This window comes from Moschus berezovskii, chromosome 8 (assembly GCF_049115385.1).
Source record: "Moschus berezovskii isolate FMDL1 chromosome 8, NW_MosBer_1.0, whole genome shotgun sequence".
Taxonomy (NCBI): domain Eukaryota; kingdom Metazoa; phylum Chordata; class Mammalia; order Artiodactyla; family Moschidae; genus Moschus; species Moschus berezovskii.
In genome coordinates, this window is record NC_142467.1 from 107,466,697 (window position 1) to 107,493,532 (window position 26,836).

The following is a 26,836-nucleotide window of genomic DNA, read 5'->3' on the forward strand; positions in this document are numbered from 1 at the left end:
CTGTCCAGTGGGGAGGTGACTGAGGTGTGGACATCTATGGAACTTCATTGTCACTCGGCTCTTCATAGCCCTTGACGGTCCTGGGTCCCGAGTTCCAGTTGTCTTGTCTGTAAATTGGACCATGGTCCCTACCCTTCACATCTGAAGTTGTCATAACCACAGCACAGGCAAGTCTCAGACCTGGTCCTCTGGCACATAACCTAGTGAGCCCACCCATTTGGGTTTTATCATCTGAAATATGAGAATAAAGACCTTCAACCAACTGACTGGTGGGCCCTGGTCAGGTGCATTTAACAGCCCCTCATGTTTGGGCCCTGGAGGTGTTTGGGTGTGGGTGGATGGATGGATAGGATGGAACACCCCACCTAGTGTAATAACACCTTTTCTCCATTTTGCCTGACCACTAGAGCTCCTGGGCCCACCCAAGTGTGTCAGGTGAGGTTGCAGTGCCCTGGCAAGGCCATGTTTTTATTTGTCTTGGGATGACTGGGGCTTGATGTAGGTGACAACTCAGGCCCAGACAGTGATGCCTGAGAATAGCTGAGACCTGGAGTGCCAGTTAAAGGCTGTCACTTCATGTCTCAGGTAGTCGAGTTTCATTTTTTGTTAGCCGCCCCTTCCTCCCTAAGGCCAGGCCACCATTTTCCTGGTCTACCCACTTGTCCACTCCTAGAGGAGGGAGGTTCTGAAGTTCAAATTAGGCAGTGTGTGTCCAGTTCTCAGGCCTTCTCTTAACATGAAACACTGCCACTGCCACCACCCTCTCCCTGCCCTGTCTCATCTCAGGGGCTCTTTCTCAGCTCATTTCCAATCGGGGCTTCCCTGATAGCTCAGTTGGTAAAGAATCCACTTGCAATGCAGGAGACTCTGGTTTGATTCTTGGCTCAGGAAGATCTGGAAAAGGAGTAGGCTACCCACTCCAGTATTCTTGGGCTTCCCTTGTGGTTCAGCTGGTAAAGAATCTGCCTGCAATGCTGCAGACCTGGGTTGGAAAGATCCCATGGAGAACGGAAAGGCTACCCACTCCACTATTCTGGCCTGGAGAATTCCATGGACTATAGTCCCATGGGGTTGCAAAGAGTCAGACAGGACTGAGTCACTTTCACTTTCCTTTTCCAACCAGTTCACGTAGGACCTGCTAGTGAATCTGCTGTGGGCTGGGTTCCAACGGCTTGAGCTTTCCAATGTCAGAACCCGCATTCAGATCCCACTCTTGACACAACCTTGTGTCTGATACCACTTCCCAGATTTCGTGTGTTGACAGTTGTACAGAAACAAAACCTTGCTGTATATAGAACCTTATATTCAAGATCAAAAACTTTAAGAAGGCAAGCGCTGGACAGGAATAAGCACGGGGTGGGGTGGGTAGAGGGTGTCAGGCCTGAGAAGCCCTCCAGGATTCGCTTCCCATTGTTCCCCCGGGGTTTCCTCCAGGTTGGGGGGTCACCACAGGCTAGGGTCTGAGGCCTCCAGGCCTGCAGGGGGCGCCAGGCGCATCGTAGCAACCTGATCCCGGGCGGGGCCAGAGCTGCGCAGTCATGATCACAGCGGAGGCCGCATCAGAGTCCACTGTCCCTGGGGTGCCCGGTGACACGGCCGCCACTGAAGTCCCAGAGCGCGAGGAGCTGGTGTGGCCCTGGGTGAGCTCGAGCCCGAGCGGGAACATGAGTGGGGCGGGCGGTGAAGGCCCGGGGGCGCCAGCTTCATGCCCTAGCCATGCTCCCCGCTCCGTAGAAAGATGCCCCGATCCGGGCGCTGGTACAGCGCATCCACCAGCTGCAAGCTGAGCGCGCGCAGGCCTTCCGCCGGCTGGAGGAGTGAGTGTGGGCGTATGGGAGGGGAGGGGTCCCAATGTTCGGCCCTCAGCCCACTCTGGGGATGGGCGAGCCTTGAGGGAGGAGTTGGGTCCCCGCGCGCCTCAGTGTCGAAGGTGGAGCGGGGTTTGCGGGGAGACCATATCGCTCCCTTCCCTATGCGTTGGGGTGCGCTCGTCTCGGGTTACCCTGCGGGGATCAGAACGTCCTCCACACTCTGGGGTAGAGGGACAATTCTTGGGCGGCTTTGAGGCGGTCGATGCGGGTGCAAGGCCTGAAAGCCGGGGCCGTAGCCTCAGGACCCCCACCTGCCGCAGAGGCCACCGCCAGTACCTGAGCAGCGGCCCGCCCTATGACTTTCCGCGCTACCGGAGCACGGTACACGAGGTGACCCAGGTCTTCGCCGCCGCCTCGAGAGAGGTGCTGGCGGTGGAGGCCGAGCTAGCCGGACCCCGAGTGCAGCCGCTGCTCGCGAGCCACGTGCGCAGCCTGCAGCAGCTGGAGGAGACGCGCCTGACCACGGTGAGCCCCCGCCTCCGGCCGTTTCCCCCGCGCCCGCTCTACAGCTTGTGACTCCCGGGGCTTGGCCCATGGCGCACCCCTTGGGGGAGGGGCCGCATTCCATCCCTTCGAACCCCGCCCCTGGCGCCCCAGCAGCCCCCTCTACATGCCCCAGATAAGTCGTACGTTAAGATTTTATTTGAGAGTCCCAGGCTTAGTCCCCTCCTTTCTGCCCCCACTGTCATCCAGGACACGCCCGCTCCATCCCAGACCCGACCTCTACAGCGCTCCTCCACGCTCTGCCTTGTCCCAGTGCCCCAGATCTGTTACTCAGCCCTCAGACTGGGGGCCATGAAACTCCAGGTCAAGTCCCCTCCCTAGTAACCCTAGATCCCAGCCTAAGCTGTGGGCCTGTGACCCGGCCTACTCTGCCTTCACAGCCAATCCTGATCGAGATACAAGGCCACGTGAAGCCACGCCAACACCACACTCGCCGCAGGGATTCCCAGGCCACCCTCTTTTAGAGACCCGACCCAAGCCTAGGTTTTTGGCCTACTTCCAAATTGGGATTATTACGCCCTGGCTGATCTCAGACTAAAAGATGACGCCTACTTTATACCCCCACCTGCACCACTCCTGTCCCCCAATCCCTGGCTGAGATTTCACCCCTTTTCCCCTCCCCCGCCGACATGAGGCCACACCCACACTGCACCCTGACTCTGGGGCCCACCCACTCGGACCCCCTGGTCAGGAGCCCCTCTAAACCTAACCCTAGATTCCTCCAGCGTTAAAAGTACCACTGCCCTTGAGACTCCTGCCTGCTTTGCCCCTCCTCCCCCTTGCGCTGCCTTTCTGGGTGCATCAGTGTTTCCCCCTCCTGTGTGGGAGGTCAGGTCATGGCCTCGGCCAACCTTGACGTCCTCCTTGCTGCCCATTCCCCAAAGGTAGCCCTGCTGCAGCTGATGGGGACACCAGAGCTGACTGGGCAGGAGGACAGCCTGCAGATGCACCAGCTGAAGATGAAGTGAGTGCTGCCTCCCAGTGGGCTGACCATGCTAGATTTGCATAGGCATCCTTGGGCACCCAGCCCCAAACAGGCATGCCCCAGTGGATATGCCCTACCATTTCATACCAGATTCACTGTGTATTTTCAGGACACAGCTGTATATCTCACACCCGTCGATCCCGCTCACATGACTCGACTTGGAGCTTGGACATGGTTGCCCAGGCCCTACCAGGCACACACCTGCACATTCCCGCCTTCAGCCTGCCAGACACACACACGTGCACACCCACTAGACATCTGCCACGGTTGCCCTGCACACCTTCCTGATGGCACACACTCACCCAAGATGACCTTTCCTCCTGCCACTCTGAACCACAGGACCACTGCTTCTCCCTGGCACCTAAATGGTCCTCCCACTGCTAGTGCTGCTTGGAGGTTTGGCGGCAGGCAGGAGGGCCTGGGGCTTGCCACAGCCCCCTTGGAGCTGCACTGCGGCGGCTAATTCACCCCATCTGGGTTTTATTTATAGTTCCCATCCACTCTTGTAGGGTAATTAAAACCATGGAAGCGATCAGTGAGGTTCTCCAGGACCTCAGGTTTGATGCAGAATCTGCGGAGTGATGGTGGCTCCTCAGGGACAAAAGAGATGGAAAATGGGGCATATGGCGCCCTGCCCTGACCACTGGCTGGCTGGGGTCACACACCACCGGGCCACTGACCCTCCCTGAGTTCACTTCACCTCTCACAATAAAGAGCTTAAAGAACCTGTCTGCAGCTGCTCCACTATCTCTTGTGTCCTGGGGTGCTGGGGTGGGGTCCCACAAAGCCAGGGATGCTGGGTGCAAGAATCCCTCCCACCACCCCCCACTGCATGACTGTAGAAACTCTGGTGTTTTGAAGCCCACTCTCCAAGGAGTTTAGAACCAGATATTTCAGATCATGGAGAGAGTTGGAAATTCTGGGAGGTGAAGATTCCCATCCCAAAGGGTCATCTGGATTCCACGTGCCTCCCCTAAGCCCCACAGCCCCCCACCCTAGGCCACTCTAGCCCCAAACTCACCTTCACAATCAGGGCACCTAAATAGTTTTATTTAAAAAGATTCCTTGGAGGGAGTCCTGGGTAGGGGGAGTAATAACCCTTCTTCACACTCAGCTCTGGGAAGCAAAGCCCCCCTTCATACACCCCCTCCCCCAACTGGGGTGCACCTCACATGGAGGCCAGAGCTGTTGTGGCCCTCAGAGCTCAGAGTACTCGACCCCGCTGCTGCTGACAGGGCCAGTGCACCCTGAGGTGAGGGTACAGAGATGGCCCCCAGTCTGGGGTGGCCCCTGGATCTCCATGCAGCAGGGAGGGCAGCCCCAGCATCTAGAGCTTATCTGGCAGGACCTGCAGGCAGAGGGGAAACCAGGCTTAGCAAGAAGCCTGGGAGGGGCCAGGACCAGAGAGCAAACGAGGCCCCAGTCCGGGTCCTGGGCCCACCACTTTCAGCTGGGTGCCCTTGGTCAGCTGCCCCTCTCTGGACCCTGAGAGGGGTTTTCCTGAGAAGTAATGTCTGTCCATCCCATGGGTTGTCCTGCAGGTAACACACTTGCACAGGGCCAGTATGCAGTAGGTGCTCATACATGCTCCACAGGTGGCTATGTGCATTCATTCCTGAGGACGATATTCCCCTCTGGACATTTTGAAGGGGTCCGGGTGTTGTTAGTTGGCTAAAAGCCACAGGGGCAGGCACACAGTAGGTGTTAGGTAAATGCTGATAAATAAATGCTGGAGGAAAGACTTGTACCTCAGCAACTCTAAGGCTGAGGATGGAGGGCCCACGGCCTGTGGTCACCAGGAGGGCTTCTGTCTCCCGGCCTGCCCACCCCCCTGGGCTCCCCCTTACCTCTCGCCGCGCCCCGTCTGCCCGAGGACAGGATCCCCTCGTCCTGTGCTTGGAAGGAAGGAGGCAGTGTCAGGGCTGTGGACCTACCTCCCATCCCCCTTGCCCCCCTGGCCCCACCCCGCCACCCCTCTCCCGGGGGTCCCATTTTCCTACCTGGTTGCGGGTCTTATGTGACTTCTGCATCCAGGCTCGCCACTGGTCATAGAGGCGGAAGCTGAGGTTTGAGCAGTACGCGTGCTTCTTGAGCCAGCCCAGAAACTGCTTAAGCTCGCGCCGCACCGGCCCCGAGCTCGGCTCACCGCCCCGCGGCTCGCAAGCCCCGCCGCCCGGGCCCGGGCGTTCTAATGGGGGCGGAGCGGCAGCGTCAGGGCGCGGCCAGCAGAGGGCGCGCGCGGGCAGGAGAGGGAGGTTCCCTCGCGCTGCAGGACCGCGTTCACCTCGGGGACCCCACAGCCCGGCCCAGCACTGCAGCCCAGCTGCGCCCCCGAGGAGACAGGGTGCAGGGGGAGGAAGGGGTTCCTCCTCCACATCTCCAGGCACCCGATTCTTGTGGCCTGAGCCAGGTGTGAGTGAAAGCGGGGGAGTGGGGAGAAGGGCCAGGGCCAGAGGGATAAACCTCAACGGAGCAGGGGGCAGGGGAAGGGAGACAGCCGCTGATGAGAAAGCTGGAGAGAGCACGGCCGACGTAAAGAGAAGGAGGCAAGGAGAGACAGATAGAGGGAGAGCGAAAGCCACGGGGGACGGCCAAGGAGCTGCAGAGGGTGAGAGATGCAGAGGGAGCCAGGACAGGAAGGGCCAGAGACGCCGGGGTGCAGGGACGCAGAGACCAAGAAAGGCAGACACCGGAACGAGAGTGAGCGACAGATGAAAGGCGGCAGACAGTTGGAAGCGACTCTGCGGGAAGGGGCAGCCCCCAGGACAGGCCTGCGGGTACAGCCGGATGGGTGGGGAGTGGGCCAGGAGGGCCAGGTGGGAGGCCGGCCTGTCCAGCCAGCCGCCAGCCGCAGCCAGCCCTGAGCAGCCTGAGCGGGCCGGCGGATAAGGACGTCGGCCTCACGTCATAAATAATGCCGGGGACCCGCTGACAGGCCCTGGCACAGCCCCGGCCCCCACTGCCCCTGGCGGCCTCCCCCAGCCTCCCCAGCGGACGCAGCCGCCTGCTGGCTCCCGTGCAAGAATCGCAGGTGCTGGGCACGAGCAGGGGCCAAGGCTCACGCTCCTCCTGGCTGTGCTAGTTCCCGCCCACCCCTGAACCTGGAGGGGCCCCGGATGGGGGCTGGGGAACTAGCTGGAGCCTTGCTCTGCCACTCCCTGACTCTGGGACCCTCTCTGGGCCTTGGTTTCCCCATCATTCCAAGAGCGTGAGCCTGGACTTCGAGGGAACTGCGTTCAGATCCTTGTGTGACTTTGGGGGGCTGGCTGCACCTCTTGGGGGCTTGGGGTCCTCGTCTGAGAAAAGGGGGCCTCCCTTGGGTGAAACCATGGTGGGGAGCAGGCGATAGGAGCCTCAGTAACTATTACTTGCAAACACTTGGTTGGCACCCACCAAAGTGAGGGCACTTTCCATGGGTTATCTCTCATCTAGCCCTCACAATAGCCTGAGGCAGGCATGACTGTCATCCCCACTTTTCAGATGGGAAAGCTAAGGCCAGACGTACCAAGTAAGATTTCATACCATTTCACAGAGGAGAGAAGATGGCAAAGGAAATCAGACCCAGGTGTCTGATCATCTCAACCCCCTACCTTGATCTGAAGGGGAAACCAAAGCCTGTTGTAGGGAGAGTTGGCAGCCCATGGTTTTAGAGAAGCAAGGGTCTCAAGTTCACTTGCCCTTAGGGGGTAGGGAAGGGGTCCATGTGGGTGCAATGGCCAAGTGGGGATAGCGCAACCCAAAGAGCAAGGGCCATGATTTGAGGGGCAGCCTCTGCTAATGAGGGCTGTGGAGTAACTTACATTTTCTAGACAATTTTTTCTAGGGAATCTAGGGTATTTGGGTTAAAACTTACAGTTTTTAAAGGTCTGCAAGTAGTTCAAACTTTTTTTTTCCAAAATGACAGGCTAAGAAAATAGATTCAAGGGCCACAATTGGCCCCCCCAGGGCCGAGTTTGAGACCTCAACTCTCCCGAAGGAAATAAGGAAACAGAGGCTCCGGCTGTTTTGGAGCTGGTGCCAGGCCCACCCAGCCCTGCTGGGGTGCTCACCACTTCGGGGGGTGGAGGCGGCAGTGGGGTGGCTCCATTCGCTCCAGATCCCGGCCTTCTTGGAGCCGTAGATGCCAAAGGGGTTGCAGCGCACTTGCACGAAGTAGACAGTGCCGGGCTTCAAGCCTGCCAGGCGGCAGGAGGTCTGGTTGCTCACATCGTCCACCACCTGGGCGGCCAGCGCAGGGTCAGAGGCGGGGCGGGGTAGTGCCACGGGGGGCGGTGGGGGGCGGGCCGGGAACGGGGCCGGGCACCTTCCAGTCCACGCTGTCCTCCACGCGGTAGCGGATCTGGTACTTGGCTTGGAAGAGGAAGTCTTTGAGGGCAGGCGGCGACACCCAGCGCACACTCAGCTGGTCCTCCAGGCCCCCCACGCGGCTGACATGCACGTCCGGCGGGGGGTCGGTGGTCACTAGGGGGCAGGGCAGGCCTTTGTCACCAGGGTCTCTTTGGACCTGGCTGGCACCCTCTGGCTCCAAGTACCAGAGCACATGGCTTAGATGGCACCTGCTTCCGTTCTCCTCCCTCCCCCAACTTGGGACGGGTGGATTATATTAGATAATATTCGGGTAACACTCAGCACCTAGAAGCACTCAATTAATGTTAGCTGTTCCCACCACAATTATCTGTGACAGGAGAAACATAATCCTATTTTCAGGGAACTATGTAAAAAGCAGACACTGCCTGGATGATGATATTAGTATTATTATGCCCAGGAGTGCAGCGGGCCCTGAGGCTGCCAGACCCCTGGGAAGCACCCCTTGACACGCCCCCTCCACTGTCTACCTCCTGCTGCTTCCGACTTCACAAAGGTCATCAATGTGACTGCTACGCTAGGTGCAAAGGGACAACTGGGTCATGCCCACAGCAGCTTCAGGATTTGAGGAAACAAAGTGGGAAGCAAGAGGAGGGACTTGCTGCAAGTCTCCCAGGGATCCTTCTGGGAGTCTGGGCAGCAAGGAGGGCTGGCCTCTTCCCCTGAGGCCTCGGTGAGGGGCCGAAAGGGTTAAGGCACAGGCCTGCTCGGGGCTGAGAAACACCCTAATTAGATTAGGCCCAATTCTGCTCGCGGATCATCCACTTCCTGCCTCCTGCCTGCACCCCCTCTCAGCTCCAGGCTGCTGCTTCCTGGGGCGCCTCCCGACCTGGGCGCCCCCTCCCAGCTCCCCAGGGCCCTCTCCCCGCACACCTGGGGGAGGCAGCCAGGCCAGGTGTTTTCCGCAGAGTAGGGGTATCCTGGCTGCTGCAGGGGGCTGGGGACCAGTGGGTGGATGCCTCGCTCCTCCCTTCCCCGACCAGCCTGGTCCATGAGACCTCAGCTGAGCCGCAGCCATGGCTGGGCCGGTGTGTGTGGAGTGGCCTGGAGGTGAGGATCGCAGGTGGGCCACGCTGGCCTCGGTGAGGGGCGGGGCTCACCCACATCCAGAATGTCCAGCGTCAGCACGTCAGAGCGGGCCGAGCCCAGCCGGTTGGTGGCCTCCACCCAGATCTCATAGGGCGTGAAGAGAGCCAGGTCCTTGGGGATGTGGCAGGAATGCGGTCCCACCGTATGGTACTCTTCACACGTGTTGTCCTGCCCGTACCACCTGCAGGGACAGGCGGGGAGGAGAACACGTGAGGGGCCCCCAGACCTCCCCATCCCAGCCCAGAGGTGCAGACAGGACACCGGAGCTCAGAGAGGGTGGCCCAGGCTGCAGAGCCGGGCTGGGACACATCACCCACCACCAACCTCAGCTTGTACTTGAGGGAGTAGTTGGTGTGGAGGAAGGTTTCCCCGTGGGCCCCCGGCGTCCAGCGGCATGTCAGGTCCTTCATGTTCCTGGACCAGCAGCTGATGTTGAAGGGTTTCTCTGGGGGGACTGGGGAAGCGGGTATGGGGGCTGAGGTCTGGGCTGGCCACGGACAGCTGGAAGGAGGACTTGTTGGTTGCCAGCCAGGGCCCCCCACCCTTGGAGCAGAAGGAGGATGGACAGAGTGGACGTGGGCAGTACCACCCGCACAGCTCTCTTGAGGATGGTGTATGGGAGCCTCCAGGATCTCATTCCCACCCAGGGGGCCCATGCCCCTCAACTTCTGCCAGTATACCCACTGTTCAGGCCAAGCCCAGAGGGCCCATGATTCACACCCCTCTCCAGAGGGAGATGCTGCCCCCAAGATCTGCCCCTGGGTGTCCACTTACGGCCAACATAGAGGCAGGAGCCGGCCAGGATGCTGCCGTCACGGGCGTGGCACACAAGGTTGTCCCCTGACTGCTGCCTGGATCCATTGAGGTTGGCCAGGGCGAGGGCCATAGTAGAGGCGTTGAGCATTCGGGAGAGCTCAGGGGGCAGGCGGCGCCCGTTGAGGGTCCAATAGAGGCCCTCGGCGGTGGCCCCTGGGGTGTCCCCACGCACTGAGCACGTGGCCTGCAGGGAGGAGCCGATGAGGAGCGTGGGGTCCTGGGGACTGATCACAGCCGTGTCTGGGGTCAGAGAGGAACACCTGTCAGGGCTGGGATGGAACTGCCCTGAGCCTTCCACCATCCGAGGACCTCCAAGACTCATGGCAGTCCTGCAAAGGAGCTGTTTATGATTGTGGCCCATTTTACAGAGAAGGAAACTGAGGCTCAATCAGGTCAAGTGACCAACCTAAGGTTGGCGGGAAAGCTGAGATTCAGCCCCAGGACTGTCTGATTTCACAACTCAGTCCTTCCAAGCCAGTTCCTCACTGACTTGCTCAGGGCTTTTTCTGATTGGTGACAAACCTCATTCAGATCCAAGGAACTCTTACTTTGCACACACTTCTTACAAACACTGCACTCTGCTTTTTTTTTCTTTTAAATTTCATTTTATTTTTGACAATTACAAATAACAGATTGTGTGTTCTTTCTTTGATATCCCTCAGAACCTCACACGTTGTAGATGTCTCTAGGGGGAGGAAAGCACTTCTAAAAAGAGGTGCCCTACTAGAATCCTGCTGATTTTATGGATGAAAAAAACAAGGCTCTGAGAGATCAAGGCCCTTGCCTATGGTCACCAAATAAAAGGCAGGCACACTAAACCTGTATTCATCAGTCTCTAAAGTTCTGCTCCACACTGCCACCAGAACTGAAGGTGGCTATGGCAAGCTCTATGCTCCCAACCCTCATCCAAAAGGTCTGGCCATCATCATCATCCTTCCCCTCAACTCAAGTTTTCCAAATCTGCAAAATAGGAACAAGAAAGCTCACAGGGCTCAGGGCCCTTGGAAAGATCAGATGGGAAGTGACTTCCTAAACTGGGTCGTGTGTGAACTGGGTTCTGAGCACAGGAACCTCGGGGAGGCCATGGTTGATGCCTTTCCTCCCAACTGCCACTGGGGCAGCCCATGGCTTCTCCTTCTGAAGATTATAATCTAAGAGGAAACTGTCTTTATCCAGGAGGAAATCAAGGCACAGAACAGGGAGAAGGGTGCCCAGTTCAAGTCCTAGATGTCGTTCTAAGCCTCAGTCTCCCCATCCGGGAAATGGGTATCATGGTATTCACCACATGGGGTTGTTTGAGAGAGTGAAATTTTTAAGGACAACTCTGTGGGACTTTTAAGCCAGGCTGACCTGGTTTCGAATGCCCTCAGCTCACTCTGGAAGTTTGACCCAGTTCCTTTACGTCTCTGAGCCTTTGAGGTTTCTCTGTCCCCAACAAGAGTGGTTGTAAGGATTCATTTGTTCATTCACTAATTCAAGGAGCATCTACAATGTGTCAGGACCTGAGGGCACAATGGTCACCAAGACACTCAAAATTCATGCCCTTGTGGGACTTGAGTCCAAGGGAGCAGCAGGAAAAGCACAAATATCTAAGAGAACAGACAAGGGAGAAAATAAAGCACGAATCAATGGTGGCAGCTAACTGACCCAAGAGTCCTGTCTGGGCAGGTGGCATTTGAATAAAATGAAAGTGTTAGTTGCTTAGTCATGTCTGACTCTTTGTGACGCCATGGACTGCAGCCCACCAGGCTCCTCTGTCCATGGGATTCTCCAGACAAGAATAATGGAGCGGGCTGCCATCCCCTTCTCCAGGGGATCTTCCTGACCCAGGGATCAAATCTGGGTCTCCTGCATTGCAGGCAGATTATTTACTGTCTGAGCCACCAGGGAGGTGCATGAAATGGAAGAAGTAGCCATGAAAATGTATTGAAGAGGGTGTTCAGACAGTGGAGCAGCAAGTGCAAAGACCCCAGGGTACAGGTGGTAGGAAACGAGGTCAGCAGGGGCCAGACCTTCAGAGAGGAGTTATTCCAGAGTTGAGCAGGGGAGGGATTTGTGTTTTAAAAGGATCACCAGGCAGCTGTAAGAGGGGACTGCAGAGGGGTGGGGGTGGGGGGCGGGCAGGCCAGCTTCCCTGGCAGCCAAGGACAGGGCGATCCCAGTCCCCTTGTAGGCGTCCTACATTCCAGCAGCTGCCCTGTGCTGGCCCCCAGCGGCTGCCCTGTGCTGGCCCCCACTGCCCCATATGGGTGAGATGGGGTGGACGCAGTTCCAGGCCAGCCCTGATGACTTTCTCGGGCAAACTTGGCTTGGAGGGCCATGTCTCGCTAGAGCCTGGGATCGCAGTTGCGTTTGGGGCTTGGCCCAGGGCTCGCCGGAGGTCTCAGCGTCCGTGCGAAGGAGCCGGCTGAGCGGGCCAGAGCCGGGGAGGCGGGGGCGGCCGGGGGCGGGGGGCCAGGGGGCCGCCCCGGAGGTCCCAGGCAGCCAGCCGCCCGCTAATTCGGAATTCCTTCGGCATGAACTCGGGCGTGCCAGCGTCTCTGCCCCGGCCCACCCACCACTTCCTGCCTGGGCCCCCCCAGCAGGGTGGGAGGCACGGCCAGGCCTGCCCAGACCCCAGGCCCATCCTCAACCCTCAGGGGTGGGTCCAGCCCCTCCGGTCCCCCACCCACCACTACAGCCAGGCCAGGAAGGGGGCGCTCTGGGGGGTCCTGGCTGGAGGCGGGGGCAATGCCCCTCTGCCCCACCCGCCTGGCCTGGGCTGGTCTGGCCTGCCTGCCAGCAGCTGCAGCTGCCCTCCTGGGGCTGGGCGGGGGATGGGGCGAGAGGGCAAGGCCAGGCGGGCTTGGACAGGCTGGTCCCCCAACCCAAGCTCCAGCAGGATAGGTCACAGGGAGGCCTTCCCCTCCTGAGGATGTGGGTGCCCATCTGAGCTGGAGCACCTGGGCAATTGGCTTGCTTTCTCCTGTTCTGTTTCCTTCTCCGTAAAATGGGAGGAAAATCCATTCTACCTGCTGGGGAGATGAATGAGATGAGCTCATGATGTCCAGAGGGCCCAACACACTGAAGTGCAGAGGAGCTGTTGGGATTAGGGCCCCTTCCAGCTCTGGGGTCCTGGCTGGCGGGTGCACTCTCTCCAGTCCTCTACGAACAAAGCGCCAAGGCATTCAGCAGAACTGGGATGCATACATTCCAGCCCCTGCAAAGCAGCTGAGGACAGTCCACTGAGGCTGGGGGGGCGTGGCCTGGTTTGGGGGCTTCCTAGAAGGCTCCCCAAGCAGATCCCTGGGCTAGGCTTTTGGACAGCCCCCCTCCCTCGTCCCATGCTCCCTGCCTCCCAGCCCTTTCCTGCAGAGCTGGGGCCTTTAAAAGCTTTTTCCTCTCCCCTTTCCCAATCTGGAGCCACTGCCTTTATTAAAAAGGAACACCATGTGTTTTAAAAGTGAAAAGTGTGAGATTCTCTGCAAGCAAGGCAGGAGGGTGGCCTCCATCCTGGGGTCCCCATCTCTTGTCCTGCTGGTACCCGCAGACACTTTACGACCTGCTCGCCTGCTGGTCAGGTGCTAAGACACACCGTAAGTAGAAACATATTGCCGAGGCGTGAGAATCTTTTATTTAATTTCTTCCCCCTTAAAGGAAAAAACACACGCACAACAATCCCACCACCACCTTTGCTTGTTGCTCTGCTGGCTGGAAAACAAAGCCTGCCGCTAAAGGTGGCATTCACAAGTACTGCCCACTGCCTGGCAGAGCTGTCAGGAATCCAAGGAGGGCCTTGGGGCAGCCCCTCACCTGTCCAGGAGCCTTGGGCATGCTAAGCTTTCAGCAAGTGCCCCCAGGACACAGGACCCTGAGCCTTCTGGAGGAGCACCGCAGGGAGCCTGCAGACAGCTCTGTGCAGCGTAGGTCCCCCAGGGGAGCAGTACGTGCTCCTCCTGGTCAACTTGTGTGCCTGGATGGGGCCCTTGGGGTGATTGTGAACATCCAGGGCAGGCTGTGCCTGCGTGTGTGCCCCGTGTTGCCTCCCTCTTGGAAAGAGTGTGTGACCATGAATGTGTGTGTGTCAGGGATGGAATGTGTGTGTGCGCGCCCCGATGGTGTGAGAATGTGCATCTGGGATGCAGTGTGCACGCATCCGAGGGCGAGGGTGACGGGCCACAAGCCAGTGTGAGTCTTTGTGTGTCTCTGGGTGTGTCCCAGAGTGGGTCTGGATGTGGAGACGGTGTCCTGGCGGGGGTGTGCATCGGGTGGGGGACCGGAGAGTGCCGGAGGCCAGGAGCTCCCGACAGGGTGGGGGTCTCTCGGCCTGCGGGGGTGGGGGGCTCCCGGTAATTGCCCCACACACACCCAGGCTGGGCCCACGGTGCCCGGACTCGCTGGCTCCCGCTCCCTTTCCCTCTCAGCCACTCTTTCACAAAGATTCCTCTCGCTGGAGTCTCCTAGTCCGGGGCAGCGTGGCCGGGAACTGTTCTAAAGGCCGCCGGTGGTGGGGACTCCGTAGAACCCCGCGCGCGGGGTTCCGCCGGGGGAGGGCGGCGGCGCCGGCCCGCGGAGAGGCGCGTCCCCGGGGACCCCGGGCCGCGCGCCAGGCGGCCAGAGCGGCCCCCTCCCGCCCCGCCTTCCTCACGGGGCTCATCCCTCCACCCGGGGGGGCCCCGCTCAGGGCCGGCACCCAGCGCGCCTACTGCGTGCGCCCCCGCCCGGGTGCGGTGACCCGCAGTCTCCGCGACTCCAAGCCAGCAGACGCTGTCGCGTGCGCCCCCCGCGTCCCAGCTTGCAGAGGGTCCCAGGCCGCGGCCCCTCGACCCCCTGGGGCCGAGCCGGGCGTCCTCCACAGGGCAGCCCAGGTAAGAAGGCCTTGGTAGCAGAAGCCGGACCCTCGGGCCAGGGAACTTCGGCGCCGTGCGCCCCACAGGTGAGGGCGCCCCGAGGGCCGCTCCGGGGGCGCCTTCCTTTGTTCCCGGGCCGTCCAGGTGGCGCCCGCGCCCCCTCCCCCCCGCGGTTGCCCCCGGAGCGCACGCTCTCGGCCCAGGCGGGAAGGAGGGAGCGCGGCGCCGTGTACTCACCGGCTCCGGATCCCGCTCGCGGCGCCCCGAGGACGCAAAGCAGCAGTAGGGGCAGCAGCGGCGGCGGCCGCCGCGCGGATTGGGCGGCGGGGCCCGGGCGGCCGGCGGGCATGGGGCCGGCGCTGCCTGGGGCGCGCGGCGGACGGCGGCGAGGGGCGCGGGGCGCAGGCCGGGCGCAGGAGGGCGCGGGCCAAGCAGCCCGCACGTCGCTGGGCGCGGGCGCGGAGGCCAGAGCAAGTCTGAGCAGCCGAATTGACAAGGCGCTAATGCGCCGCTGGCCCCGCCCGGCCCCGCCCCCGGCCCGGCCCCGGGGGGGCGGCGGGCCCCGCACCGGCCTCCCCGCCGCCCGCCCGCCCGCCCGCCGGAGGGCACCGCGAGCCCCGCCCGTCCGGCCTCCGCCCCACCGCGCACCGCACGCGCCGTTTTTCCCGCGGCCTCAAACCCCCAACCCTACCCTTGCCGACCTGGGACCTCCCTTGCCGACCCTGCCAGCTCCAGGCTCCCTACCCCGGGTCTGGGACCCAGCGGCCCCCAGTCGCGTTTGCACACCCCGCCTGCTCCCTCGCACCCAGCCCTCCGCCGCGTGCCCCTTCGGCGTCGCCCGCAGCCCGGAGGCCGGCCCGCTCCTCCCCCGCCCTCCGTCTGGCCCCCACCCCCGCCCTGGCCCCGCCCCCGCTGAGCGGTCCCCGAGCCCCGCCCGCTCGCTTCTCCAGCCCCTTTCCTCCCCCGGGGCCTAAGGGTCGCCCTCCGGCCCGCCCCACGCCCCTGGCGCGCGGGTCCCGCAGGTTTCGGCCCAGCGCTCCCCCTCCCCTTTCATCCCGCCTCTTCTGGTGCTCCGCGCGCGCAGCCTCGGCCCCAGGCTTTGCTGGAGGGAAGAAGGAGCAAAAGCTGCAGGGCTTGGAGTCCCCGGACCTCGCCCAGGCTCGGCGGTCCCCCTCGAGCGGGTCCGAGCTGGGGTTCTGTGGGGGCGCCCGGGGGCCTCAGGAGGGAGTTCTCGCGTGGGCAAGAGGGGCGAAATGGGCCCCGTGGGAAAGGAGACGGGGCCTGCGCGGGTCTCGTGTGCGGGGCAGGAGGGATCCCCCAGGAGGAGAGCGGTAAGCAGGCCCTCCCCCGACTCGCTAACACCCCCCACGGAAAAATCCGCTCAGCGGCCCGCGGGTGGGGTGCGCCACGCAGTGAGTAATCGCTGGGGCGGCCGCCGCCCGCCGACTCCAGGTAACGCCGGCTGCCCGGAGCGACGGATAGTTTGTCTTCCTTTTTTTGCGCAGGGATCCTTCTCCGTGTTATTATTTTTGGCCACTGCTTGGGTTTCGGGACCCCTCCCGGCCCCGCTGCCTCACTCCTTCTCTCGGTCCTCACCCGATTCGGGCGCCCACGATAAAAGGGCTCCTGGACTCCAAGGCCCCAGTGGAGGGGGGAGCTTGAAATGAGAGTTCCGGGGCTGCCTCCAGCCCAGTCATTGGAGTCGCAGCCCCGCCCACAGCCATGTGCCCTCAGAGAAGGGCTCTATCTCCCCCTTCAGGGTCTCCCTTAGAGACCTGGACCCTCCCTCCAGCTCCCTAACTAGCCAAGGGGGTAAAGATGTCTGAGGAGGGCTCAGGAGTTCCCGGCTCGTTTGCCTAAGGCGGCCCTCCGCCACCCCTGCTAAGTAGTCTGAGGTCCCCAACTCAGACCTCAGACTATCAAAAAAGAGGATTGAAGGACGGAGTCCCGGGTGTGCCCCCGCCCCCCAAGCCCAGTCTGGACTCTGGATGAGTTTGTGAAGGAGAGAGTTGAGCCCTGGCATGGTGCACTGTCATTTCCTGGGGAAAATCGGGCCCCTCTGCCTCAGTTTCCTCCTCAGCACCATGAGGGACTCTTAGCCAGCCTACCCCTTTCTGTGGGAAGTTGCAGTGTAGCAGAAGGCTCCACGGTCTAAACATTTAGGACAGTGCCTGGCACTGGGGGCACATTCTTTTGGAGTCTCAGTGTGTCACCTCTGAAAAATGGGGCCACAGCCCCACCTGCCAGAGAATTAAGTGAAGGTGGCCCTTCTTGGCTGGAATTGTGTTTTCAGGATATATCCCAAGCCTCCCCCACAACGGTTCAGCAACGTTTGACTCCCACCTGGAGGATTTCATGCTTCTGGAGAAACAAATCTCAATACCTCCCCACACACACATCTCTGCTCCCCCCCACCCCAGTCCTTCCCAGTCTCGGGGAAAAGGCTCCCCCAACCACCCAGGTGCTCAGGCCAGAGGCCTGGAGGTGCGCCTGACAACTCTCTCCTTTGCTCATCTCCCACGTCCAATCCATCAGCAAATCCTGTTGGCTCTGATTCCAAAACGCAGCCCCATTCTGAGATTCGGACCTCTTTTCTCCACCCCATCCAGGTCCAGGCCCCACCATCTCCATCTGGGGTGCTGCCCAGCCTCCTAGGATTCCCGGGGAAGCCCTCCTGCCCTTGTCTGTACATTAGGAAGAAGGAGCTTTTAAAAGAAGCAGAGCAGGTCTTCTCTGCCCCGCCGCCCTCTCCCCACTCCTTTTCTCCTCTCTCCTCACCCTTTTCCCTCCTCTCCCTCACGCTCCTTTAGCCCCAGGCTTGTACGTTTGCTGTTCCCCTCTGCGGGGACACAGTTCCCCCCAGTTCTTCTCCAAGTTAGCACCTTCTTTTCCATCAGATCACAGGTCAAGTTTTCTCAGAGGTGGCCCCCCAACTTTTCCCAGAACTCTCTGTCCCCTTCCTCTTTTAAAATTATCTTTGTAACACAGTTCTTCAAACATCATCTTGAGACATTTTCTTTACACTGTGGGTATCGGGAGAGCCACTAGGACTCCGTTCTGGGCCCAGGGAGGGCCATGGTAGAAGAGCTCAGTGAACATTTGCAGAAATGAAAGGATGGAGGTGGAGGTGGGAGGATGTTACAAAAAAAAGAAAAAGAAAGGATGGAGAATTCTCAGTCCCTTGGAGTAGCAAGAAAGCTCAGTCCCAGTGAATCATGCTGTCTTGGGTCTCAGCCAGAGCCTGGATTTGCTCTGTGACCCAACCTGGTAGCCACCCCTCTCTGGTCCTTAACCTGTAGAAGGGTATGCACTGTTGGCTCAGTCCCTCCCTGGAGCATGCCCTCTGCCCTCAGGGTGACCTTAACCTCATACCTTTGACTTTCTAAGGAAACTGATTTGACCTCTAGGTGCATCCTTCCCTGCCCTTGGTTCTCCAGGCGGCTTAACCCCTTCTTCATCAGTCCCGCCACCTCTTTGTGCAGGAAGGGGAACCAGCTCTGGTGGAACTTCTGGCAAATATTGACCCAAGTCCTCGAAGGTGGCTGGGAATGTACTGAGGTGGCAGATGGAGGGAGGGGCCCCCAGGGGGAGGGGCTCCTCCTTAGACTTTGCACTTAAGAATTACCTTGGGGGAGACCCTCCAGCCCAGCTCCCTGCTGAATTCCAGGGCACTGAGGGGCCCCTGGGGATGGGTAGTGGTAACAGCACCTTCAGAGTCCCCTAGGGAGTGAGGAGGGCATAGAGCTGCCTTTCCCATGCTGAGACCCACACGGTCAGGGCCCCTCAGTATTGGGATTAGCTGCCTTGTGTTCCAGGCCAGTGTTCCCAGGGAGCAGGGACAGTGAGGGTCTAACCTGGATGTGGGCTCAGAGCAGCAGAACCCAAGTTCCAGACCTGTATGCAGGAGAAGGTGGGGCTTTATCATTTCCACCCTGGAGGTTCAGCTGGAGGAGCTTGGATTCCGGGGTCCCAAGCTTTGTGCAGTATGTAATTTATAAACCCAGACCCCATAGGCATTGGAAAGGAGATCTCAGGGGTGCAGAGCTGCCTATGTCCAAATTAGGACCAGTGTTCACCCGGCCTGGGAGGTCTGGGTTCCCTGCCCTCTGCACCCTGGAGAACCTCCGCTGTCTGGGTTCCCGGAGGCGCCAGCTACCTTGGAGGGTGACGGTTGTGCCCCTTCCCCTCCCCCCACCCACTGTCAGCAAGTCGCCGGCGCCACGGTGCCCTGCTGGCTCCCCAGACTGTACCCAGCTTGGGGGTGGGGGTCAGCGGGGTCGTGGCGAGGGCGGCAAGGGACAAAGGGTGTTTGTCCGATGCCCGCACTGACCTCGGCCGCCGCTTCTCGGACGCCTGGCCCGCCTCTGATTCACGCCCAGGCCGGCCGCAGCGACTCCCCGCTAGCCGCCCCGGCCGGGCCGCCCCGGGGGGTAGGAAGTGGGGGGGGGCGAGGGGCGGCGCCGAGTCAACTTTCCCTCTTAAGCCCCGAAGGAATGTCGGCGGATTTCCTGAAACCCGACCCCGGCCGCCCGCCGGCCCGCCCGCCCCTCACCTGGACCAGCTCCCCCGGGAAAGGCAGGAGGGGCGCGGGGGCTCACCTGGGGGGCCGGGGTCAAGTCCTCCTTCCGCTCCCGCCCCAGGCGGCCTTTTGCAGCGGAAAAGGGCGTGAGTAGGAGGCAATTAAACCTTACTCCTCTGCGGTGACCTAGGCCAGCGTCCCAACTCCTCCCGCCTCAGTTTCCCCTTCTGCTTTACACACGCCGCGGGTGTCCTTCCTTTCCGTTGAGCCGTAAGAGACGCCCCTGAAGCCGGATTACCCTGCCGCCCCGCCTCCCAGTCTTGGCGGGGTTCTGCCCACCTCTCTTTGCTTCTTTCGCTTGTCACCTGGGCCGACCCCCTTTGACCATCTGATCCTTAGCTTCCTCATTTGTAAATTGGATAACGCTACCAGTTCTTCTTTATAGGGTTGTTGCAAGAAAATACTGCGGAAGTGTTTTGTTTGGAATGAATGAATAACAGTAATTGTGGAAGGCTTCAGCGCGCGGGGCTCTGGAAATGACATGTGTGGGCTTGAATCCTGGCTCCGCGGAGGGGTCCTGGGGACTAAGTTTCCCACCTGTGAAACGGGGGGCAGTATTGGTCAGGAACGTTGGCTGTTCCCTAAGGCGCAGGCCTGGCGCGCGGTGGGCTAAACGCGGGGTTCCCTGGCTCTCGCACAAACCGCAGGCTGGAGGCCCTCGCCGCAGGGTCGCGGCGGCCTAGCCTGGGAGCGGCGGGGCGGGGGAGGGGCCGCCCGGGGATCCAGATGTTCAGGGTCCGCCAGGCACAGCCGCGCCTGATTAAGCCACGTGGGGGCTGGCTGAGGCCGCGGAGATGAAAGCGCGGCGGCCGGCCGGGGGAGGGAGGGTGCGCTAGCCCTCCGACCCCGGCCCCTCCTCCTCGGCTGGAACCTGCTGCGCCCTCTGACCCGCCGACCCCGCGTGGCTGCCGCCGCGTCTGCTGGGGCGGAGAGTGGACAGAGGTTGCGCGGGCGGCAGGCACCTGCGCTCCGGGCACACCAGCGAGGGCGAGGGTGCCACTTTTGCAGGGTCTCGAACTTAGAAGGGCGTCCTCACTCCCATGCCCGCCGAAGAGGAAGCTAGGCGGACCTCCGAGGTCAAGATTCATGGGACTACCCTTTGTCACCTTTAAGTGCGGCAGTTAGGAAAGTCAGAAGTATTCCTGTTTGTCCCGTGTTTTCCCACATGAATTAGAGATTTTAGCAGCACCCCATCGCCCCGTCTGTGCCTCCTCCTACTCAGCCCCAGGTCGAGGGCTCCCAGTCTGGGAGAGCAGGGGCCAGACCCCCCAGGTCTGCGGATCAGGGCTGGGCCAGAGAGAGGCGAGGCTAGGGGAACCCTGGAGGGACTTGGAGAGCTTCCTACAGAAGCCAAACTGCGCATAAATTACCAGCTCTCTGATTTGGGTATCAAAAGAGATGAAGCTTCAGAAAGCCTTCTCTAAACCAGCTCTGCGACCCTCATGACCCTCCATCGCCACACTCCGGCTGGGTTCCAGACAGCCCCACCGCCCTCCCATTTCCTTTTCCAACAAGCTCGTCCGAACCTCGCTGTTCCCTCGGCGGCCTCCCCGAGTGGCCAGCTCGAAATACGCCTACTCTGGGAGGCCTTCCCTGATCCCCAGGCGAATAGATCTCTCCCCAGCTCTATCATCCTATTTGTTTCCTTTTGGCCCCTAGCGGTGACTGAGCTCCCCTCGTCCGTGGACACGAGCGCGGTGTCATGGGGCTCCGACGTGGGACAGACGGCAGGGGCCACGATCCACCTGCCTCGCCCTGCCGGTGCCCCGACGGTGCCGCAGCGCCGCGCCCCCGCCCGTTCTCCGCATCCCCCACCCCCGCTTCCCAGGCTGCCTCGCTCGGGTGACGTCAGCGACCCGGTCCCCGCCGCAGCCGCCGCATCCTCCGCGCCCGCCCGAGCCGGCGTCCCCCGCGCTCCCTGCGCTCGGCCTGGCCATGGAATCGGTCGCGCTGATGCCGCTCCTGCTGCTGCTGCTGCTGCAGCCTCCTCCCGCCAGCCCCGCGCCGCCTGGCCGCGACCCCTTCGCCCTGCAGCTTGGGGACACGCAGAACTGCCAGCTGCGGTGCCGAGACCGCTACCCTAAACCGCAGCCTGCTCAGGTGAAGCGCGCGCAGCGCCAGCAGGAGGGCCTGAGCGCTCTCCAGTGGGGGATGGGTTGAGGATGCAGCTCCTTCCGTTGGGAGCGGGAGGCCAGGGTTCCTCGGAGGGGGAAGGGGTCAGGGAAGGGGGTTCTTCAGTGGTGGTGGGCCCCTCTGGTGGGGGAAGGGCTGGCGCTCCTTCGACGGGGGCGAGCGCAGAGATCAGGGTGCCTCCGACGGAGGTGGGGGTGTTTCTCCCGCAGGGGAGGGGCCGTGGGGTCTCTGACACGGGGCGGGGGTTTAGCGATGCCCGTCCTTCCGATGGATTCGGGGTTCCGGGAATCCCTCCAAGCCGGAGGCGGGAGGGGACTGAAGCTCTATTGCTACCCAGCGGGTTCTGGCTACCCTCTGCTGGGCCAGAACCTCGGGGGCGCCCAGCCCCACCTCCCTCAGGCCCGACAATCCCCTTTTCCCCCTCTACTCAAGCATCTTCCACATCCTCTTCCCTACCCCCCTTAGAGCTACCAGTTCCCACCCCGATCCTGACCACCCCTCCCCCAGTCAGATCCCAATTTTCCCAGGCCTGAAGGATGACAAAACGTCCTCTGAGTCCCCCTTCCTTCTTCAGGCCCAAGAACCCCTTCTCTCTGGACGGTTTTTTTTTTTTTAGGGGGGGGAGGATCATTGCCCTTCATCTTCTCCAGTTTTTCAACCATTACCCAAACCCAGCAGCATCCATTGTTTACTCTCCTCAAGCCCCCGATCCCTCTCTCCTCCTTGGAGCTAACAGCCCCCACTAATATTCTTAGCCTCCTCATCAACCTCACCCCAAACCCCATAGAAGACTTGGGGGGATAAAGTCTTCTACCTCCCCGAGGGCTTCCTGCGCCACTGGCCGCCTCCTGCCCCTCCCCCTGCCTAAGCCCGCAGCTTCACTTCCAGGAGGAGCTGGGGGAGGACACCATTCAATCCAGGAGAGCGAAAGCATATGACAGGGCCGTCCTGACCAGCGCTTGCGAGCGAGGCTGCCGCCTCTTCTCCATCTGCCGATTCGTGGCCAGGAGCTCCAAGCCCAATGCCACCCAGGCTGAGTGTGAAGCAGGTGAGTGTTGGCTGGGTGGGCCAGGGTGGGGAGAGGTGGTCTGGGACGGACTGTCCCCCAGTCACCCCCTCCTGCCCCCTGCAGCCTGTGTGGAGGCCTATGTGAAGGAGACAGAGCAGCAGGCTTGCAGCGAGGGCTGCTGGAGTCAGAACCCAGAGCCGGAGCCTGAGCCTGAGCTGGAGCAGAAGGTGGGCGCCCTCCCACCTGTGGCCCAGGCCCATCCTGCCTCTCCTCTACCCCCTCCCCAAATCTGCACTCATATCTACAGTCTCTCCCAGGCTCTCCATGCCATTCCGGGCCTCCTGGGTGTCCTGGATTAAGCCATATGACATCTCAAGACTCAATTGTCATCTCTGTGACATGGGAAGTCCTCCCCCCACCCCCACCGCCTCTCCCACCCAAACTGCCACCATTTACATAATTTAGCAAGCTTTTTTCCTGGTCCAGGCCTAACCTCAGCCTGTCTCAAATTTCTTGTGCCACCCAAGACACCTGAGACAGTGTCATCCCCATTTCATGCCCACAGAGCAACAGGCCAAGGTCACCCAAAACTGTGCGGAGGTGGGATTTAAAGCCAGTGCCACCAGGGCTTATGACCACTCCTCACCTCCCTAGAGCTGACTTCTGAGCACCTACATGTTAGCTCCTGGTCTAAGCCCTGTCCTTGTGATGAACAGGTGGTCAGAATGGAAGTGTAGGGAGGAGGAGCCTCCCAAGCACACATAGCTCCTCCTTCCCTACCCCAGGGAGAAATAATAACTGTACACTTATCATACTCCATGAGTCTAGACAGTGCTGCATCAGGGGAAACTGAGGCACAGGAAATCCTTCATCCCAGTCAGAAACCCTGGGGCTGGGATTCCCGAGAAAGCCCACTCCTCTCATCACTCATTTTCCTCCACCCTTCCCAGGCTTTCACTGTTCATAAAAGCCCTGTGCACCATCATTTCTCCCTATTCCATGTTCTCTCTCTTATTCTGTTAAAATAAGAACAATGATGATAGTAACATTTTTAATCATAGCATCTACTATATATTAGGCACTTGTGCTTTATGTGTATGTGTGACCCCATGGACTATACAGTCCATGGAATTCTCCAGGCCAGTATACTGGAGCAGGTAGCCTTCCCCTTCTCCAAGGGATCTTCCCAACCCAGAGATCAAACCCAGGTCTCCTGCATTGCAGGCAGATTCTTTACCAACTGAGCTATCAGGGAAGCTCTTGTGCTATTGTTCAGTTGAAATCTCATATCAGTTCCCTGAGGAAGAGTGTCATTTCCCATTGTAGGGCTCAGAGAGGTCAATCCACTTTCCCATGGGCACATAGTCAATCAGCCAATGCAGTGCTGAGATCTCTATTCATCCTAGGTAGCCCTGTTGCCCCAAACCACTTAGTGAATTTTGATCACAGTGAATCTTCCCAGCTCCCCTCCCACTTAACACCCTACATTGGTGACATTTCTGTGCCTTGGGCCTCCCCTTGGCAGAGAAAGGTCCTGGAAGCTCCGAGTGGGGCCCTCTCACTCCTGGACTTGTTTTCCACCCTCTGCAATGACCTTGTCAACTCGGCCCAGGGCTTCGTCTCCTCCACCTGGACATACTACCTGCAGACTGACAATGGGAAGGTGGTGGTGTTCCAGGTGAGGGCTCTGGCAGGGGCCACACCAGACAAGTGGTTGGGTGGTCAGGATAAGGAGGTGGGATGAATTGGTTCTTGGCTCATGGGATGCAAAGTCTACAGGTCAGTAAGCTTCAAGCACAGCTGGATCCCGGGGTTCAGTGTTTCACTCCACCCCTGGATTCTGCTGTCCTCTTCAGCAGCCTCATTCTCAGGCAAGCATGTCCCTCCTTACTGCAAGGTGGATCCTAAGGCTCTAGACTACAACCTCTCAGGCTTTAACTAAGTTGATTGGCCCTGGCTGAGTCATGTGATGACCTCTCGGCCAGTCCCTGTGATTTTGTTGGCTAGTCCTGAATCACGTCCCTATCTTAGGTGTTGGAGGATGGGGTCAAGACAGATCAGGGTCCCACAATAGCAGGGAACAGTGTCCCTGATATCACAGCCTGCAGCTATGTCCTCTCCGACCCCAGTGGAACTAGGTACCAGCTGGGCATGGGATAATGTAACCTACATGGGGCGCAGAGAGGTGCCTGCTAGGGTCAAGGTGGTGCCTTTCTAAAGGGCTTTCCTGTGCTCTTGTTCCTGGCCCAGACCCAGCCTGTGGTAGAGAGCCTGGGGCGTGAGGGAGCCCGTCTGCAGCGAGTGGAGGTGACCTGGCGGGGATCCCACCCTGAGGCTTTGGAGGTGCATGTTGGTAAGGTTCAAACCTAGATCAGTGTTCCTTCCAAAGGTGGCTCCACTGTCACAAACGGTTCTCCTGGCAAATGAACCCTTGAGGACCGGTATTTCCATCTCTCAGTTCCTGGGGTTCCTTGATCCATCTCCCTGGGTTCCATGGTCTCTGTCCCTGAGTTCTGTGGCCCCTCTCTCTGGGTTCCGTAGTCCATCTCCCTGAGTTCTGTGGTCCCTCTCTCAGGGCTCCATGGTCCATCTTCCTGAGTTCCATGGTCCCTCTCCCAGGGCTCCATGGTCCATCTCCCTGAGTTCTGTGGTCCCTCTCCCAGGGCTCCATGGTCCATCTCCCTGAGTTCTGTGGTCCCTCTCCCAGGGCTCCATGGTCCATCTCCCTGAGTTCTACGGTCCCTCTCCCAGGGTTCCATGGTCCATCTCCCTGAGTTCTGTGGTCCCTCTCCCAGGGCTCCATGGTCCATCTCCCTGAGTTCTACGGTCCCTCTCCCAGGGTTCCATGGTCCATCCCCCAGAGTTCCATGCTCCATCTCACTGAGTTCCATGGTCCATCTCCCAGAGTTCCATGGCCCATCTCCCAGGGTTCTGTGGTTCACCTTCCTGAATCCCATGGTCCATCTTTCAGGGTTCTGATTTATTCCAAGACCCCATGCCCCATTGCCTCAGGTCCTGACCCCCTGTTCACTCTCCATGGCTGCTGTCACCTCTTGGCTAAGACCTGGAGGCTACTGAAAGTGACTTGTTCTCTCAGACCCTGTAGGCCCCTTGGACAAGGTAAGGAAGGCCAAGATTCGAGTCAAGACCAGCAGCAAGGCAAAGGTGGAGTCTGATGAGCTGCAGGACAATGACTTCCTCAGCTGCATGTCCCGGTGGGTGGCAGAACCCTGGGGACTGTGTCGGGGTGGGGCCTGAGGGAAGAGGCTCTCTGGTCCCGCCAGGGCCCTGAACATGCCTGCTGGGCGGGGCAGGCGCTCGGGGCTTCCTCGCTGGATCCTGGCCTGCTGCCTCTTCCTTTCCGTGCTGGTGATGCTGTGGCTGAGCTGCTCCACCCTGGTGACCGCACCCGGCCAGCACCTTAAGTTCCAGGTGGGCAGGGCCCGTGGGCAACGATGGAAAGAAAACCGTTCCCTCATCTGGACAGGGCCACCCCCTTTCCCATGGAGACAGGCACCCCTGACTTCCTATGTGACATTAGGCAAGTTTCTTCACTCTCATGAAATGAGAGGAACGACTCCCTCCCTTAGTAGGGGCAACCTGAGATCTGGGATGGGAAGGAGTCCTGCCAGGGTGGGGACTCATGGCCCTCTCTCGCTCTTCTCGCCCCTACAGCCCCTGACTCTGGAGCAGCACAAGGGTTATATGGTGGAGCCAGAGTGGTCCCTGTACCCTCCTCCGTCCCACGCCTATGCAGACAGCCCCCCGCCCTACAAGCTGAAACTGGACCTGACCAAGCTGTAGGCCGGCACTGCCAAGTTCAGGGGCTCCGGGGGCCTCACTTGCCCTTTGCCTAGGCGTCCAGGTCAAGGTGGGACCATCCTTGGGCTCCTCCCTCCCCCGAATTCTTCTCTCTCCAGCCCCGCCCCTCCCCCCTGGATCCAGGGGGTGCTGTGCCCCTGCTGGGGGGCGGGATCTGACCTTGGTTCCTCCCTGTCCCCGTTCCCCAGAGCGTGTTACTTTTGTCTTCTATTCTGTAGCTTCTTGAGTATTTGAACCCCAGTTCTGTGCTGCCTTCCTCCTTCCTCCTCTCTCCCCTCTCTGGGGGGCTGAGGCCACAGAGGAGCCACTTTGTGCTAAGGCTCCCTTTTCTCCCCACCCCACCTCTGGAGACATAGCCCCGTGAGAGGAGATCCCCCCAAGAGAGGAGGCGTTGGGTGGCTCCATGCTGGGAGGGCGAATGAGGCTGGTGTTGCAACATGGGGGTCAGAAGGAATAAACCATGTATATAAAACCATCTTGGACTGAGCTTACTGCTATCGGTCTCTCCGTCTGCCTCTTGGGGGGAAGACCTGAGTGTGGCCATGACCCCTGCCCACCAGGCCCTTCCTAAGATGTGGGACCCCAGGAACTTCCCATGGCTTGAGTGGTGCGAACCAGCTGCCACCTGAAAGGAACCGGCACACATCATACTCCTAGCTAGGGGTGACTCTGGCAAAGTGGCTCCTGCCACCTGCCTGGCCCGGGTGGGTCAGTGCCCCTTCCCGGGCCTCCATGCTGCTCCTGTGAAATGGACAGGGCACATCTTGAAGAGGACATTTGTTAATTTTATCACCAGCTGGCTTCCATCCTCCTTTCTTTTGGGGATGGAGCTCT

The 26,836-nt window shown here is 60.2% G+C and overlaps 3 protein-coding genes across 8 annotated transcripts; 2 read left to right on the top strand and 1 right to left on the bottom strand.

Moving 5' to 3' along the window:
• The first annotated feature begins 1,491 nt into the window (after window positions 1–1,491).
• REX1BD (required for excision 1-B domain containing) lies at window positions 1,492–4,091 on the top strand. 3 transcript variants are annotated; one of them, XM_055430721.2, is made up of 5 exons: window positions 1,492–1,640; window positions 1,735–1,817; window positions 2,108–2,336; window positions 3,260–3,339; window positions 3,870–4,091. In XM_055430721.2, the coding sequence occupies exons 1-5, from the start codon at window positions 1,539–1,541 to the stop codon at window positions 3,940–3,942; spliced, it is 567 nt and encodes a 188-aa protein (XP_055286696.2). In that variant the 5' UTR covers window positions 1,492–1,538; the 3' UTR covers window positions 3,943–4,091. The 3 variants fall into 3 exon arrangements, with proteins under 3 accessions (XP_055286696.2, XP_055286698.2, XP_055286697.2); XM_055430723.2 differs by lacking the exon at window positions 3,870–4,091 and adding an exon at window positions 3,470–3,863; XM_055430722.2 differs by having other exon boundaries at window positions 1,493–1,640; window positions 2,132–2,336.
• A 306-nt stretch (window positions 4,092–4,397) lies between these two features.
• CRLF1 (cytokine receptor like factor 1) lies at window positions 4,398–14,993 on the bottom strand. Of its 2 annotated transcripts, none has more exons than XM_055430714.2 (9): window positions 14,697–14,993; window positions 9,589–9,870; window positions 9,139–9,268; window positions 8,826–8,995; window positions 7,664–7,821; window positions 7,410–7,578; window positions 5,361–5,548; window positions 5,208–5,255; window positions 4,398–4,708 (listed from the first exon to the last, which is right to left on the bottom strand). In XM_055430714.2, the coding sequence occupies exons 1-9, from the start codon at window positions 14,806–14,808 to the stop codon at window positions 4,688–4,690; spliced, it is 1,278 nt and encodes a 425-aa protein (XP_055286689.2). In that variant the 5' UTR covers window positions 14,809–14,993; the 3' UTR covers window positions 4,398–4,687. The 2 variants fall into 2 exon arrangements, with proteins under 2 accessions (XP_055286689.2, XP_055286690.1); XM_055430715.2 differs by having other exon boundaries at window positions 5,208–5,250; window positions 14,697–14,991.
• Window positions 14,994–20,743: 5,750 nt separating this feature from the next.
• TMEM59L (transmembrane protein 59 like) lies at window positions 20,744–26,471 on the top strand. Of its 3 annotated transcripts, none has more exons than XM_055430717.2 (8): window positions 20,744–21,138; window positions 22,060–22,219; window positions 22,304–22,407; window positions 23,706–23,858; window positions 24,431–24,533; window positions 25,278–25,395; window positions 25,495–25,612; window positions 25,856–26,471. In XM_055430717.2, the coding sequence occupies exons 1-8, from the start codon at window positions 20,974–20,976 to the stop codon at window positions 25,982–25,984; spliced, it is 1,050 nt and encodes a 349-aa protein (XP_055286692.1). In that variant the 5' UTR covers window positions 20,744–20,973; the 3' UTR covers window positions 25,985–26,471. The 3 variants fall into 3 exon arrangements, with proteins under 3 accessions (XP_055286692.1, XP_055286693.1, XP_055286695.1); XM_055430718.2 differs by having other exon boundaries at window positions 20,863–21,138; window positions 23,793–23,858; XM_055430720.2 differs by lacking the exon at window positions 23,706–23,858 and having other exon boundaries at window positions 20,864–21,138.
• Window positions 26,472–26,836: the final 365 nt, after the last annotated feature.

Excerpts from the sequence above, each read along its gene's own strand:
- REX1BD (XM_055430721.2), top strand. The coding sequence starts at position 1,539 with ATGATCACAGCGGAGGCCGCATCAGAGTCCACTGTCCCTGGGGTGCCC. Across the intron at positions 1,641-1,734 it reads AGGAGCTGGTGTGGCCCTGG|AAAGATGCCCCGATCCGGGC; the intron begins GTGAGCTCGAGC and ends CCCGCTCCGTAG. Across the intron at positions 3,340-3,869 it reads ATGCACCAGCTGAAGATGAA|GGTAATTAAAACCATGGAAG; the intron begins GTGAGTGCTGCC and ends CCACTCTTGTAG.
- CRLF1 (XM_055430714.2), bottom strand. The coding sequence starts at position 14,808 with ATGCCCGCCGGCCGCCCGGGCCCCGCCGCCCAATCCGCGCGGCGGCCG. Across the intron at positions 5,549-7,409 it reads CGCCTCCACCCCCCGAAGTG|AACGCCCGGGCCCGGGCGGC; the intron begins GTGAGCACCCCA and ends CGCCCCCATTAG. Across the intron at positions 4,709-5,207 it reads CAGACGGGGCGCGGCGAGAG|GTCCTGCCAGATAAGCTCTA; the intron begins GTAAGGGGGAGC and ends CTCTGCCTGCAG.
- TMEM59L (XM_055430717.2), top strand. The coding sequence starts at position 20,974 with ATGGAATCGGTCGCGCTGATGCCGCTCCTGCTGCTGCTGCTGCTGCAG. Across the intron at positions 25,396-25,494 it reads TTCCTCAGCTGCATGTCCCG|GCGCTCGGGGCTTCCTCGCT; the intron begins GTGGGTGGCAGA and ends TGGGCGGGGCAG. Across the intron at positions 25,613-25,855 it reads GCCAGCACCTTAAGTTCCAG|CCCCTGACTCTGGAGCAGCA; the intron begins GTGGGCAGGGCC and ends TCGCCCCTACAG.